Genomic DNA, 15615 nt, shown 5'->3' on the forward strand with positions numbered 1-15615 from the left:
GTGTTATTGTTGCAGTGTTTTGTGGGTAATGACGTTTATAAGGCAAATTTGCGATTCATGCTAGAAAAACGGTTAAATAAACAGCTTTACTTATTTTTTTCCTTTTTTTTTAAAGAGTCAATTTTTTTTACATTTGGTTATAAAGGGCATTTTCTCAATTCTAGATGCAGAGAATCTAGTAAATAGTATGCATTAATACAAAAAGTCAACACGTTACTGAATTAAATTCATTTATTGTTGTGTGGGACAACATTTTCAAACAAACTGTGCAAATGACAATGTGTGTGTCCTGAAAACCTGGAATTCATCTTTTCTGCATTTGAAGGCATCAGGGTTTTTGTTGTTTTGAATCATGAGATCATGGATATACACACCAGAAAGGCAAGGCTATCATTACTGATAAAAAAAAAAACATCTATAAAAGGTTATGGAATAAGGTATTATACCAGTAATGATTCACATAGCAGCCTACTAATTGTATGAATTTGGCCACATGCAAAGAGAGAAAAAATCATGTTGGAAAGTAGGAAAATAGCATAAAACATTTTTTTTTTGTACAAACTGATTCTCAGTCATAGCATTGGAACAGAACAAAAAGTACTTAATGGGTATATCATAAATTAACAATCAATTTATTACTATTCCAAGCTTAATTTGTGTCATTTACATACGCCTATACAATACCATATTTCACTGTGGTTGGATGGCGTTTAAAAAAAACAAAAAAACACTCCCAAACTTGAAACTGAGGTGGTGCTTCAAGCCTTCTGGAAGAGATTCAGTGTTGAATAAAATGGCCCCCCAAAAAAACAAAATACAATCTAGAATCAAAAGTAGAGCGCATTGCATATAATTAAGTCAGTGGTTGAATGTACAACAACAGCATATGGTCGTGGACAAGTAATGAACAAAAATACAATCTGAGTTTACATTCAAGTGCAGTGCCAAAGGTGACCCCCAACCCGATGTGAACACATGAGGGCGCCACTGGACTGAACTGTAGTCACGTGAAAATCCCTCTCCCCACCACATCTCCCTTTAATATGAAAGTCCATAGTGGCTTGCGTGTAACGAGACATTTCATCAGGCCCAGTGTTTTACTGCATTTAAATTGATGAGCGTGAGCCATTTTTTGTTTTTTTTTGTAACAGCGTCAACAAGTGTCTTAATGCCAAACTGAAGCAATCCTCCCATCTTGTGAAGGTCTAACGAGGTCCTTTGGTGGGGGTCCTTCTCGCTCTCTGACCACTCCAACACATTGGCGAGAAGGCCACCTTGATCTCCATCTACTTCACTCACTTGTGGTCATTACTGGATGTCCTCCACGTAATTGGCGGGGTAGAGCCCCATTTTCCCGTCCTTGAGACGGCCTTTGCACCAGCCCTGGTCGTCCTCCTCGCCGATTTTGGTCAACTCGTCACCTTGGAGGAGCAAAGACCAGATCGAATCGGGCAGTCTGGATGTAACGTACAGCAATCCCCAGTAATATTGGAATGACGTTAGATGCCACAAGTTGACGCCCAAGTCTAAATAGGAATTGGCTGATGTTCAAAATGATAAACTGTGTGGTATGCAGGCTCCCTCTAGTGGTACAAGACGGAATTGCTGCCTAAATACAGTTCAGTTGTATTGATCTTTTTAGTATAAAACGGCTTGTTTTGAAACTTTTATGAGGTACAATCTTTAATAAATTTTTATTTGCAATACTTTTGATTGAATCACTATTTGAAACCCTTTAATGTTGACTTACAATATTAACTCTTTGACCGCCAACAACGTTTAATGACGTATGCTGAAATCCTAATGAACGCCACCAATAACTTTTTCTCAATGAGCAGTGCAACGTCTTGCGCAGCACTGCCTTGTCATTGGGGTTGTAAAATCTCAAAACAGCCACTAACTATGGCCAGCAGATGGCAGCATTGTATCTATTTTCAATGGGCTCCCGGTGTATGGAATTACAATGCAACATGCCGAATCTGATGAAATAGAATGTTTTCAAGGTGACGTGGATGATCAAAGCCTTTGTCACATTAAATCTAATTCACTAAACAAAAAATATTAATCTCAAAGTCACTGAAAATGTATCTTTTCACAAAAAGCTCGTTTTCTCCTTGTCACTCAAATTACCTATTTTCAAATGGTAATTACTAAAGAACGGAATAAGGTAGACACATATCTTTTTTTCTCATGAAAGAATGGAAGGCGATTTTCCATTTGGTACCCACCATGTATATGTAGTCAAAATATTCATAAATATTTTGTTTGCCTTGAAAGATGAGTTAAAATACTCTAAATCGGCTGGCATTGTCGGGGTTGTTTTTTGAATAACGTTTGGCAGTCAAAGAGTTAATGACACTTTTTGGGAGTAAAACCTTCGTCTCATTTTTGACAAACATGTTTTTCGGTTTAAGAACCACTGACGTCGGGAGACGTACCCGCTTTGAAGGTAAGCTCATCCTGCTCCTGGCCCTCGTAGTCGTACAGCGCCCGGACCGGCACCGACACCACCGGGGAGGCCGGCTCGTCCTCGAACGGGTTGCCGTCGCCGTTGGCCGAGAAGGGGTTGGGTGTCGTGTCCTCGTCCGACCAGTCCGGGGTCCTCTCCACGCTGCTGACGCTGCACACACGATAGGAAAGGTGTTCGTGAAGCGGGCGACGAAAAGGCGTGACCGTGTTAAGCCGCAAGATACGAAACGCCACCACGGTGAATCCTGACGTAGCCGCTGAGCTGGTTTCGCAAGAGGAAATCAACCACGCTCGACACGGGGGAAAAGTGACAAAATAAGACAAAAAGGCACGTGGAAAAAAAAGGCGCAAGCAAATCATTGAGGCGGAGGCGTGATTGGAGCCAGGGTCAACCTTTGGCGGAACGCCAGCCAACACTCAAAACAGCAAGTCAATAAATAAACATGTAGGAATTATTTACAGTCAGATCTGTTACCATGTAAGAAGATAAGTCAAATAAATGCATTTTAGGTCATCTTCATTTCTCAGTTTTTGTTCTATGCTCCCCCACTAGTCTAAAAATAGCATTCTGATTAATATTATGTTTGTGGAATAGGAGTTAAGCAACAAAATGCACCCATCCAGTGGGGGCGGCCATTTTGCCACTGAAAATGACATCACAGTGCCTGTGGGTTCAGGTAACGACCAATCACGGCTCAGCTTCAGAGAACCGGTGTCGAAATGCCGTGTTTAGACTAGTGGGCGCACATACAACATATTATTGGAAATAAAATTTTTGGGTTGACCTCCTTAAATTAGGGCTGTCAATATCAAATATTTTTTTATAATCAATTATTCTTTTGATTCTTCCATCGCTTAATCAAATATACTGTATATGGATGGATACTTTATTCATCCCAGGAGGGAAATTAAATACTTAAATTTGTGTTTTTTTTATTATGTATTTTTAAAGTACTTTATTATACACCAGCCAGTATTTATGACTACTTATGAAATAACAAAATGGCGGCCGTGGGGTTGTGTGTTAGATCTGACTGTAAGATAAGAGATAATAGCGGCACTGCAACGTTCTGCAAGGCCTGTTAGGAGTCAATGACACACACACACACACATAGACATAAACCAAGCTGTGTGTGCGCGGCATAGTGGGTCACCGTGCACGGCGCCACCTGGGAAGGGATGCAAAGATTGAAATAGCCAGCAGAGTCCATGAACCAGCAAAAGGACGAGACAGAAGACAAGTGCAGGTGTATCCACCAACGTTTTCACTTCCTCCTTTTTCCCACTGATGTGGTTGAGTGCGGGCGGCGTCTGCTCCACCACCTCCACCTGCACCTGCACCTCCCGCGCCTCTTCGTCTTCGTCGTCATCCTCGTCGAACGGGTTGGAGCCCGCCGGCGCCGCTTTCGCAGGCACAGTCAGGCTAATGGTGCGGGACACAGTGAGAGAGTGGATGCTGAACAAGCCACACACACACACACACACATGATGATGGCTGTTTTCCACTAGGAAAGCTCCCACGTGATCCCTCTGACTCACTGACCATGGGGATAGCTCCTCCCCCAAATGGACGTCCAATCGCAGCTCAGTATCCCGAGTGGCTGAGGGGAAGTCGCCTCATTCTTTCCGCCACTACCCAAAATCTTGTGACCAAAAGGAGCTCATATGCTCAGAAAGTTGAACACTACTTTATAACATATTCTGCAACTTCTCAGCAATGCGCTGCCCCCTATTGACTTGGAGTATGAAATGAAAAAAATAACTGAGGTTCTAAAAATTGTAATGCAATTATTAAAAAGTATTATTTCAAAATCCCAGTTTTTGTTTTTTTTTCCACTTGGGGTCACCGTCCTCACATTCTATTGTAGCACCAGTGACTTTAAGTGTGTATGGCTTTGAAAGGCAGAGCCTGGCCTGGTGAGTGACGTAGGTGTCATGCAGAATGTAGAGTTGACTAGCTTTCTAACTGGCTAATAATCTGTGAAACAGTCTGCGTGTTGAGAGACTCGGTATAATAAGAATTGAGATGTGCCCTTGACTATTTGTAGTTTTTATAGACCAACAATTTTTTCCGTAATTAATGAATTGAAATCGATTCACCTAAGAAATCGCAATTCTCATTTAGTACGATTAAGAATCGATGTCCCAAAATCGATTTTATTTAAATTATTTTACACTGTCTTGCCTTTGTTTGTGTGTGCCTTTATTGGGAGCGCTGTTCATATTGTAGACAATGTAATGTTAAGATGCTTCTCTGTAATCATTCCTGAAGCGCTTTGTATGAATAGCCGTTCTTTTGAGTGGTAAAAGGGCCGCGAGTAGCGCGCTAATTAGCACCAGCGAGTCAGACTGGAGTAGATCATGACGCTTGTTTGCACATCTATAAATTGAAGCAGAAATCATTGTCAATCAAATAATTTTGAATAAAAAAATTAATGAAAAAAATCGCAGACCTAAAAATCGGAATCGAATCGCGAGACAGTCAAAGATTCCCACCCTTAGAAATAACCACATTCAAATATGAAAGAGAGAGTACACCAGCATGTAACTACAACAACAACTCAAGGATAGTAGCCTATGTTTGTGTAAGCGCGCTCGAGTGAATCCTGCAGAGTTATTGCATAAACACGGCTCCTCCAAAATGTAACTTTGGCCTTGTTGCGGTCAACAAAGCGTATACCAGCTTTGTCTTCTTTTAAGACGTAAACACATATAGAGGTCAAATATTTCCCGTGGCCCACACATTCCTTTTGTTCACTCCTCTCGTGCACGTAATAAAATAGGATACTTGCAAGTATTTGCAGTGAGTACGTATGGCTAGCGAGGTTATTCGAGTTCATTTCCTCGCGCAGGTGTTTGATTTGTCTAAACCCAACATTCCGGCACCTTATCGTCGCACAGCGTGCAAACCGCCATATTTCCACATTGCTGCTTTGGCACGCGTTCAACTATGCACCGAAGACGTCTTTCCCAACAAACTGTGACCGTGAGTGTTTGCGGTCGCTGGGGAAACATCTGCACCAGCGGCGCGTCGTGCTCTTACGTAAGCTTTTCGTGCGCATTCTTGCGCAGGATGTCGCCATGTATGGTTCAGAGATAAGCTCACTTGGGAGGGGAGTGTTTGCGTGCACAGGACAGCCACTAAAAAGCCGAGACGACCATGCAACTTGTACCTGCTGTTGTTGGTCCTGAGAGCCTGGACCGGCTGGTCGGCTCCGGTTTGACTGATGCCCGTCAGCGTGACGCCCTCGGAGGACTTCTTCGTCCCCCGCCTGCTGAGGGTCCTGTTCAGGTCTATGGACCAGTCCTGTGATACAGAAACACAGCTAAGCGTCTTACTGGACAATGCACTTTACTAACATGTGCCATTGAAAATGAATGGGGAAAAGTTGATATTTAACATTACATTGTGCGAATACTGCAAGTAATGTAAAATCAGACGATATATCTGTACCCCGGCGGGCGAGACTTTTTTTAAGCAAGTAGAAAATTAAATAGCATAAATCGGAAGTATTATGTGGGAGTTGTTATGTTGCAAAAAAGTGTGGAGAATAAAAAAAACACACTAACATATGTGGGAATGCTTCAGCACAATTAAGAATAAGCCAGTGCAGTGTACTCCAAACAGATAGGAGGCAGCATATTTTCATTGGATGAGCACAAGTGTGTAATCAAGTAGTGGTTCCCAACCTCTGTTGAGACAAGGCACATATCAGGACTGTCGAAAAATCCCCATTTTTCCCCATTGCAATGAATTAAAATGCCATCAATCCATTCCAGTCTCCCCAAAAATCCAACAATTTTGTGACCTATTTTTTCCCCCTTTAATACAAGCAAATAGCAATAACATAAATAATGTTGCACTTTGTAAAAACAGAAATAACAATGAAATAGTTTAGATTTTTTTTCAGCTGATCACTGATCGATGAGTTTGAAAAAAAACAATTAATCCACTCACCGATTCGATCAGAAGACGGACCAAAAAAAAAGTTTCTATTTACTCTACTGTCAACCGCCGCCATTTGCAGGGGATAGAGACTGGCCCGGCCCACGAAGAGCAAAAACCGCTATAATTGACGTCAATTAAAATCATCAAATACAACATGTAATGTCCTAATTCATGGAGCCGATCAATAACGTTATTGCTCAATCGGGCAAATTAAGACATTACAGCTGATCACCGATTTTGCACAAAATTCTAAATTTTCCGATCCCAATCCAGCCGATCAGATCGGCGTAAAGTTTAAATACTATAATGTAAAGATATGATCGGTTTGTGCATCATGATTTAATGCTTCAATTCAATTTATCGTGCTGCTCCCAACAGTATTATAGTTAACTACTAAATATAAAAAAAAAATTGAAGAAAAAAAAATCCCTTCATGAAATAAAATAAAAATGCTTTGAAAATATGAAAACTTAAACTACATCTTACATCTTGCGCTCGAAAAAAAAAAACTAAAATACAAACTAAACTACAACAAAGCCTTATTTTAAGGTATCGGTAATCGCTCTTGTGCCCGTTTTATGATCAGGAACCAAAAATGAGAGAAGATAGCCGTTCATTTTATGCAATATGTCTTTCTTTAATTTTTATTTTATTTTATGGATTTTATGTATAATAGTTACTAATGGTGTCAGTGCTTGGTATCGGTGAATTCTCACGAGTTGGCTACTGTACTTGTACTGGTATAGATCAAATTGGTATTGAACATCCCTAGCTCCTAATATGCCATGGTACAGTGGTTGGGAATCACTACTTTCAAGTGTAGTGTCCTTCATATCCTTCACCTGCTTAGAGGGGAGGGAAAAAAAGAAGCAAAAAAAGGGAACCCCACTGCCGTCATCCCAAAGGCGTGATAAACCCGATAGAAGTCACCGAAGGGGGACAGTGCGCGTTCACATGGCCGTTGCAGCTTCCCGCGTTCAGATAATTGGATGCGTGGCAACCCCACAGGCAGCTTGATTTATTTTTGGCCAGATGTTTGTCCTTTTGACTTGTCGCAAGGATCACATGCGGCGTCGCTGCGGTATCATGTGACAAGCCGCGCAATTGCGAGTGAGCTCGCGCGCTCAACACACCTCAAGGCAAATGAAAGCCGTTAAGGAGTTGGGAGCGTTAGCGTGAATGAGAAAGGATCCCAACATGTCCCGCCCCCTTTTTCGTGGCCGCCGTGATATGAAGAGCACTCACTACAATGGACCTTCTCTTAAAGGAGCGAACATGGGACCAGTCCAAATTCTGGAGGAGAGGGAAGGCAGGCCGCAATCATCGAGATGGCTGATCGATTCTGGATATTTCTACAAGTATTTGCTTCCCTGCGGCCAAACATTCAAATTTAACGGCGTGTTACCTCAAACTGAGGCCAGTTCATGGGCATGCCGGGGCCGTGATTGGACCGGAACCATTTCAAGTCCTCCTCTGCGTCCGTGGCGGCGATGGTGTCTTCCATCGTCTGGTAGATAGTCTGGAACCTACGGAGGAGCACGTTAAGTTTCATTTCTGCCCGGTGCGGCCGCCTGGTGGAGAGCCGACCTGTGATTGGTGGAGAGGTCCAAGTGCTGCTTGACTTCCAGCAGGAGCTCCTTGAAAAAGCGAATGCGCTTGTCTTCAAACTGCTGCCACTGCTCAAACGCCTGCTCCATGTTCTCCATGTACTGAGGCGTCAGCTTGTCCAGCTCCTCCAGGGACTTCTCGTAGCGTTCCTTCGTCTGGGTAAGGAGGAATGGAGTCGTTTATGGGCGGCTTTGGGTCATGGAGCTCGGCGCTCGTACCTTCTGCGCTTCCTGCTGGCACTTCTCCACCTTCTCCTGGAGCTTCTTCTGCGCTTCGGGATTGTTGTTGCTCTCCAGCTTGCTGTTGGTTTCCCGGCTGGCCGCCAGCTTCTCCTCCTTGCAGGCGGAATGGTACGACTTCTTTATGGTCTCCACCTGGGAAATTGACTTGGTGGATTAATTTGAGGTGTTCTGTTTACCTGGATTGTGAAAAGGTAGGTTTGGCGTCAATATTGGGCAATAAAAAACATTTTTTTTTATCTGACAGCCAAAAATCTAAAATACATTTTAATCTCAGGGAACTATTTATTTAAAGTGGAAGTCACCCGTAAACATTTCTTGACAATAATATGTTATATGTGACCTCACTATTAATAGAGTTATGAAGCAAAATCCAGCTATATTTATCCTTTACCCCATTAAGATGACATCACAGTTACTCAACGACCAATCAGAGCTCACCTGTTTTCTGAAGCTGAGCTGTGATTGGTTGTTACCCTAGACTTGAGCAACTGTGATGTCATTTTCACTCGACATCAAGTGGCAAAATGGCCGCCTTCTAATATTGATCAAAACTGTTGGATTCTGCTGCTTAACTCATATTCCATTAACACAATATTAACCATATTTAGACTAGTGGGGGATGTCATTTTTTTTCATTTTATTTAATTTTGGAAAAACTATTCACTGTAGAAAACTATAGAGAGCTACGGTAATTACTTGTTTAAGTTTCCATTAACTTTTTAAGATGTACTGATAACCTTGGGAGCTCCCTGAATTTTTTTTTAGACATTTAACATGAATTCTATTATCTAAGATTTTAAAAAATTAATAATAATACATTTTGAAAAGTTGGAAAAAAAATCTAATTGTTTTAAGACAATTTGTTATAAGACATTACCACAAAGTCAAGATTAGCATTTGTATTTAAAAAAAAATGTGATGGCAATATTTCCCCCCTTTTTACTGATAGTGAACATCGGCTTCGAAATATCGGTTATCGGCCACCTTGACTACTTACTAATAATCTGAATCAGTATCAGCCCTGAAAAAAACATATCGGTCTATCTCCAGTGAAAGTTATTACTAATAACTGGTGATAGGGAATGGGATTCATTATTAATTGAATACATGTAATTCATGTCCAAACATGCAATTAACTCTTTCGTATCAGCGAAATTGCAGCCTTAGCGTTTTTTTTTTTTTTTTTAATCGCATTCTCCACGATTTGCCGTCCACATGCAGCTACAAGTAGTGATGTTAAGTGTGGGGCCTCATCCCCAGTGACAGCCTGTCATTTAGCAGTGCTGTTAATAATCCTCATTTCCTCCCGGCGTTCTGCCACTCTGTCAATAAATCTCCATGGCTACAAATCTCTATTGTTCAGAGCCGGGCCAGGACGCCCCCCCCGCCTCCTCCCTGGTGACATCACACACACACACGCACACACACACACACACAGGATATGAGGCCTGTGCAGCGAGGAATGTCAGCTCGGAGGCAACAAAAGCGTCGGGGAGAACTTATTGGCGCTGTCAGAGTGCTGCACTTCCTGTCAGCTGCACCTTGCCAGTCGAGATGGTGCTTGGCAAGAAAAATGCAGCGAGCCCAATAGTCACCACGTGAAACATTAGAGACTTGGTTAGTTTAGTCATCGGCGACTTGCTGTCGGGTATGCCGCATCTGGGCTCGGTACCTCTTTGAGTTTCTTGGCCCAGGGCTTCTGCGCCTTGCGGAAGCCATCGTCGGCCTCCTTGGTCTCCTTGAAGCCGCCGATCATCTGCTTGTGGTAGGCGTCGCGCTGCCAGTTCTTCAGCTTCTCGAAGTCCTCGCCCATGAGCGCCGACTTCACCTCCATGTGCAGCTCGCTCACCTTCTCCGCCTCCGTGCACAGCGACGACCACGCCCGCTCCAGCATGCCGTACTGGGGACCTGGTGCAGGGGGGGGGGGGGGGGGGGGAGCCTGACTTCAGTCGCGCGGAATTGGACCCCAAACTCCAGTATTCCATATTGTTCGTCCTCGCATAAATGAAAGCGGCTACCTCTATAAAAACCTTGTAACGTTTTGCATTTGGTTGTATGCAAATCCGACCTCAACCTGTTAAACTGCCACTTCTCCTCTTGCGGCCTTCAATGTCAATATTGTGAGTATCAAGTGTTGATTTTAGGTTTCTTTTGAAACGTGGATGTTTGATACGTCACAGTATCTAAGTCAGTGAAAAAGGAACAGTGGTGATCAGTGACACAGTGCCACTGAAATAAACACATTTAAAATAAACAAAAGCTCATGTGCGAAAGTAATTAACTCATTTGCTCCCAAAGACGCATTTACACGTTTTTTACGTGTGTTTTTTTATGCTATAGCATACAGAGAAGGCTTTTAATGCAGCCTCTGACCTGAAGAGGTCGCTTAAACCAATGGTAGTAATTACAACAACAAAAAAAGGCCAGCAGATGGCAGCAAAGTATAAGAGATCAACCAGGACCATGTTGCAAACAAGCTCTTTTCCCCACTTTTTTTTAAAACAGATTTGTGAATAATGATGAAACTTAGCTATATTCTAACGCTAATTGCTGCAAAATGGAAACAGATAGAAATATACTTTTTCCCCGATGAAAGAAGAGACTCTAATCTTTCTTTTGGTAGGTTCCATGTTTTTATAGCAATGTTGTGTGGGCCTTGCAAAATCAGTCCAAATCCAGTAAAACAGCCAGGAGCGAATGGGGTTGCTTCAGTGAAAATGGCTGCGAGTCAATGAGTTAACAGACACTGAAAAAAAATGTAATAAAATTTTTGCTATATAGTTTTAGCTAGTTTGATAAATGTAAAATGTAGTGTCAGTTATTTTTTTAATCACTCTTGTTTTTATTTATTTTCATTAACAAAAAACGGATTACATTTTATTTCATTAGTTTTTGTTAATTATGAAAACCATGCTTCTGACCACAAAAAAACACATACTAAAAGTAAAATTCAGTAGTTTAAATTTTACTTTATTTGGTCACACTATAAATAGAGTAAAAATTACACTTGGAAGAGAGTAAAATATTCAGAGTAAATTTTACTGAAAGTATTTTAGTATACGAGAGAATTTGCCAATTGGATTAAAAAAACGATTAACGATTTTTCACTCAGGAATTCTAAGTAAATTTTGAGTTACACAAGGGATGAGGAACGAACTCACAACCTTCAGTTTGGGAGACTGCCATTCTACCACCTGTGCTATGCCACTCTTACTGTTTGCTTAACTCTTGGGAGCTACCAGGATTCTCGCTGACACGAGCGATATACGAACACATAACAGGAAGTGCGTGGCTCAGGGAGTAGATTGGCTGTCTCCCAAATTGAAGTTGTGGGTTCCTCAAGCCTTGAGTTTCTTTTCTTTCTTTTTTTTTTACTTGATTCCAAGTGCAAATTCTACTCCATTTAGAGTGGGACCAAATAGACTCCGTTTAGAGTACAATTTACTCAACAGAATTTACTAGGATGAAACCTTTTTCTTGATGAACTTCTTGAAAAATATTTTTTTGCTAATTGCCACCCGACCTTTCTCGATGAGCTGCCTCCACCGCTTGCCCCACTCGGTCAGCTGTTGCGCGTACGACTTCTCGATGCGCGCCCGCTCGTGGATGCAGCTCATGAGGTCATTGCACAGCCGGTTGCCGTCGTCCACGCGCTTCACCGTGCGCTTGTAGTTGCCCACCTGACAACAGACAACAGAGAAAATCACAGCTTGGTGCCATGTCTCGCATTCAGTGGCGCACTGTCTGTCCCGTCTCGGGCGCCTCCTCACCTCCCAGAAGCTGTCGCTGGAGACGTCGATCATGGAGTCGTCGTAGGAGCCCGACATGGCTGCTGCCCGGAAGTGACAAGTCGCCTGGAAAAACACAGCAGATATTTATTTTATTTAACTAGTAAAAATAAGTATGACGGCACATTAGGGCCACGTATGGGGGAGAAAAAACTAATAAATTTTGCGACTTTATAAAGTGGCAAATTTGTGAGTTAAAAACTCGTAAATTTGCTACTTTATAAAGTGGCAAATTTGTGAGTTAAAACTCGTAAATGTGCGACTTTATAAAGTGGCAAATTTGTGAGTAAAAACGTGTAAACTTGCGAGTTTATAAAGTGGCAAATTTGCGAGTTTATAAAGTGTCAGATTTGCGAGAAAAAAGAAAAAAAAGTGCAACTTTATAAAGTCGCAAATTTGCGAGTTTATAAAGTGTCAGATTTGCGAGAAAAAACTCATAAATTTGCGAGTTTATAAAGTGGCAAATTTGCGAGGAAAAAAATGTGAATTTGTGACAAAAGTCGCAAATTTGCGAGTTTATTAAGTGGCAGACTTGCACGAAAAATCTCAGAAGCGTGCGAGAAATATACGTAACATAGTACACGGATGTTTGAGCCAATACTTTTCGGTCTGCTTTTCAAATAAGGAGATAGTAATGGCTTTAACCGTTTGTTAAGCATACAGCCAACGACAAAGGCGCCCCGCTTTGCGAAGGTCCAAACCCTGACGATCAAGTATTTAAGTTAATTTGTTCAAATAAATATTTACTTGTACATTTATGTTTCCAGAATTATTATTTACACATTCATACATTTTAGTATTTTTTTGTACAAGTAGCTAAGTTGATATGTCGAAATGTGCAAATTTGCCACTTAATTAACTCGCAAATTTGCCACTTTATAAAGTGGCAAATTTGCGAGTTTTATTCTCGGAATGTTACCCCGCCCTCTAAAAAAATATATATATGTAAGATATTTATACATGGCCCTAATACGACATTGTAAAGTACAGGACAGGGGAGTGAACCAAGCTGTATTACAATATTACTCTTTAAAATGTAAAATTGTTATGCAACCGTTTTCCGCTTGTCTTGTCCAGGACTCCCTGTGAGAAGAGTTATTGTAACTCAGTGGGTACGCTTCCTGGTTAAATAAAGGTTAAATGGAAAAAAAATGATGTGGGAGCACTACCGCTTCCTTCAAACCACAGACTTGTCTCTGTTTGCACCCCCGCACCCCCACCTTCTCTGCTTGCATCCATTAATTGAAAAGCCTCTCTCGTTCCTCCTCGATGCAGCTGCCCTGCTCACATCCGAGACGCTCCTCTGCCAATTTTTCACTTAATTCCAGTGTTGATAAAAAACCTGAAGCTTGCGATACAAAACTGCAATTTGACACACACACATGCACGCCAAATCGGAGAAGACTTCCCGGAGAGGATGCATGTGTGTTTGTGTGTGATGCTGGCTGGTCAGTGACCCGTGGTGCGCAGGCCCGCCCGGACAGAGGGTGTTATTGTGGCCACATGAACAACTCATCCATACCCACGACGCACACGCTCTGTAGATGTAGACTCACGCACACACCAAGAAAAGTGTTTGCAGAAGCCTCCTCTGTTCTTGCGGCGACGTCCGACCTAATCAATGGCCAACAGGAACCAAACGCGACTTGTCCGGCCAGTGCAAACACGGTTGTTGACTCAGCAAAGGTCTATAGTCCAGCGCCTCGCTAGGAAAATTCAACATGGTGGGAAAACTCCACGGTGAAAGTCGTGGTTGGTTCCATAGTTGTCACGGTCGTGATTTGCCAAATTTTAAATCCATCAGTGCAGCGCTTGATTGAATTATCCTCCAAAAAAATTGGCCGAGTTGTGCTGTGTAGATTATGGAGCTTAGCCGTGACGTAATCAAACACAACAATGATGGCCACTTGAGGCCCAGTGTCATAAGCCTGATGGAATTTTGGTGGACTCCGGTCTCGAGATCCACCTGGGAACGCCGAGCCATTTCCCACGTTGGTGTCTGACAGGAAACAAGAATCCACTGAGGCCCAATAACACCTGCTGTGAATATTTAAAGTTGATCTGTGAAAGAAGAGTCTCTGGTTTTGATTTTTTTTTAAAAAGGGAAAAAAGGGCAAGTTTAAGTAAAAAAAATTTTTTTTATCACAGTTAAGAGGAAGCTCTGTTTCCACTTCCTTCTTTTGTTGCACAAAAGACCAAGCTGATCCGTCCGGAGATGTTGCTTCATCCCAAAAACACCGAAAACAGCACGTTTCCATCACAGGGGAAGGTTGTGACCTCAGGTTTGTGTGTCGCTCTGCGGCAAACCCCCTTTGCAACACAATACCATTTGTTCCATTTAGGTTCAAGCATTTTCCACAGCGCTCGCCAGAAGCACACAGAGGAATAGAATGGAGGGAAACTCGGCATTATATGGCAGTGGGGGGACGGGGAGAGACCATTACACTGGCGGTCTTTCCTGGGGAAGCCCCAGCATCTCTTGTGATGCGTTTTAATGAACTTTGGGCACAATGCACTTTATAAACTTTTTTTTTTTGCCTTTTATTAGCCACCCATTTAGCTGATTCACGCATTTTCCAGAAGCAATTTTAAGATTCTGAGTCAGAACACTAAAATAAACAGACAACTCACTTTAAGAGTTGCTATTGTTGACATAACCAGGAAAAGGGAAGCCATATTTTACCTCGGCTTCATTTAAACAACACCACACTATTAAAGCTCATAAAATCCCAAATGTTCAATGAATAACTCAAACGCATTGCAATATATTTGCTGATGGTGCAGGTGTTCCTAATGTTTTGTCTGTGGGTGGGGGGTGGGGGGTAAATGACAGGACATAAAGCAGGAGGTGAAGCTGCCCCGCCCTTCATCAATCCACACCACTCGATTCAACCAAAACTGATAATTGTACTATTTATTTAACACTTTTAAGTCTTATTTTGACATTTTAGAACTCCCCGATTGATTCAACGTCATATCTATCAAAGTCTTTCGTAATGTCATCCAATGTCCGCGTATTTTTTTTTTTTACGAACGACTAGTTCGCATTAGGTTTGAGTTTAGTTACAGATCCTTTTTGTTTGTTTTTAACTCAACTTTATCGAGTTGGCCATGCCCCTTCGGTGTTAGCAGATTAGCCATCGTCGCTTCAAAAAAAAAAAAGTTAAAATGGACAACTCAACGTGCCGCTGTCCTCTTACCTCTTGCGGGTTCGCTCAAAGTGATGAGTTTATGTCCGACTGGCTGGTTAATTTTCTCAGTCGTGTTTGTTTTAAGAGTTTGCCCCGTCTCTTTTTCTTTTTTTTTCCGGGACAAGCGGCACCACCACCAAAAGACTGACTGACACCGCCGTCAGTTGCCCCAAAATGTCTTACAACACATCCGGTTAAGATATCAATTTCAAAATAAGACGATACACAATCCTTGTTGCGTCTTATCGATGTGTAACTGGGCGATGGCCTCTACGACCGGTTACTTTACTTTGAAGGACTCCATCATTTCGAGAGGCAGGTCTATTGTGACGACAAATCCGCTTCCAAAGTAAAGCATAAAGTCTCAA

The 15615-nt window shown here is 42.1% G+C and overlaps 1 protein-coding gene across 4 annotated transcripts; it reads right to left on the reverse strand.

Moving 5' to 3' along the window:
- Window positions 1–213: 213 nt before the first annotated feature.
- Window positions 214–15420, reverse strand: pacsin2 (protein kinase C and casein kinase substrate in neurons 2). Of its 4 annotated transcripts, XM_086059418.1 has the most exons (12): window positions 15257–15420; window positions 12039–12122; window positions 11792–11948; window positions 9941–10176; window positions 8245–8400; window positions 8006–8181; window positions 7824–7944; window positions 7664–7711; window positions 5643–5776; window positions 3731–3892; window positions 2439–2620; window positions 214–1421 (listed from the first exon to the last, which is right to left on the reverse strand). In XM_086059418.1, exons 2-12 carry the CDS (start codon window positions 12093–12095, stop codon window positions 1309–1311), a joined length of 1542 nt encoding a protein of 513 aa, XP_085915544.1. In that variant the 5' UTR covers window positions 12096–12122; window positions 15257–15420; the 3' UTR covers window positions 214–1308. The 4 variants fall into 4 exon arrangements, with proteins under 4 accessions (XP_085915544.1, XP_085915545.1, XP_085915546.1 ...); XM_086059419.1 differs by lacking the exon at window positions 7664–7711; XM_086059420.1 differs by lacking the exon at window positions 3731–3892.
- Between the last annotated feature and the right edge of the window lie 195 nt (window positions 15421–15615).

The sequence above is a fragment of the Leptonotus elevatus genome, chromosome 17, assembly GCF_054856555.1.
Source record: "Leptonotus elevatus isolate MCC_2025b chromosome 17, RoL_Lele_1.0, whole genome shotgun sequence".
Classification (NCBI taxonomy): Eukaryota; Metazoa; Chordata; class Actinopteri; order Syngnathiformes; family Syngnathidae; genus Leptonotus; species Leptonotus elevatus.

Excerpts from the sequence above, each read along its gene's own strand:
- pacsin2 (XM_086059418.1), bottom strand. The coding sequence starts at position 12,095 with ATGTCGGGCTCCTACGACGACTCCATGATCGACGTCTCCAGCGACAGC. Across the intron at positions 8,401-9,940 it reads GGGCCAAGAAACTCAAAGAG|GTGGAGACCATAAAGAAGTC; the intron begins GTACCGAGCCCA and ends TCAATTTCCCAG. Across the intron at positions 5,777-7,663 it reads TTAAGAGAAGGTCCATTGTA|GACTGGTCCATAGACCTGAA; the intron begins GTGAGTGCTCTT and ends TCTGTATCACAG.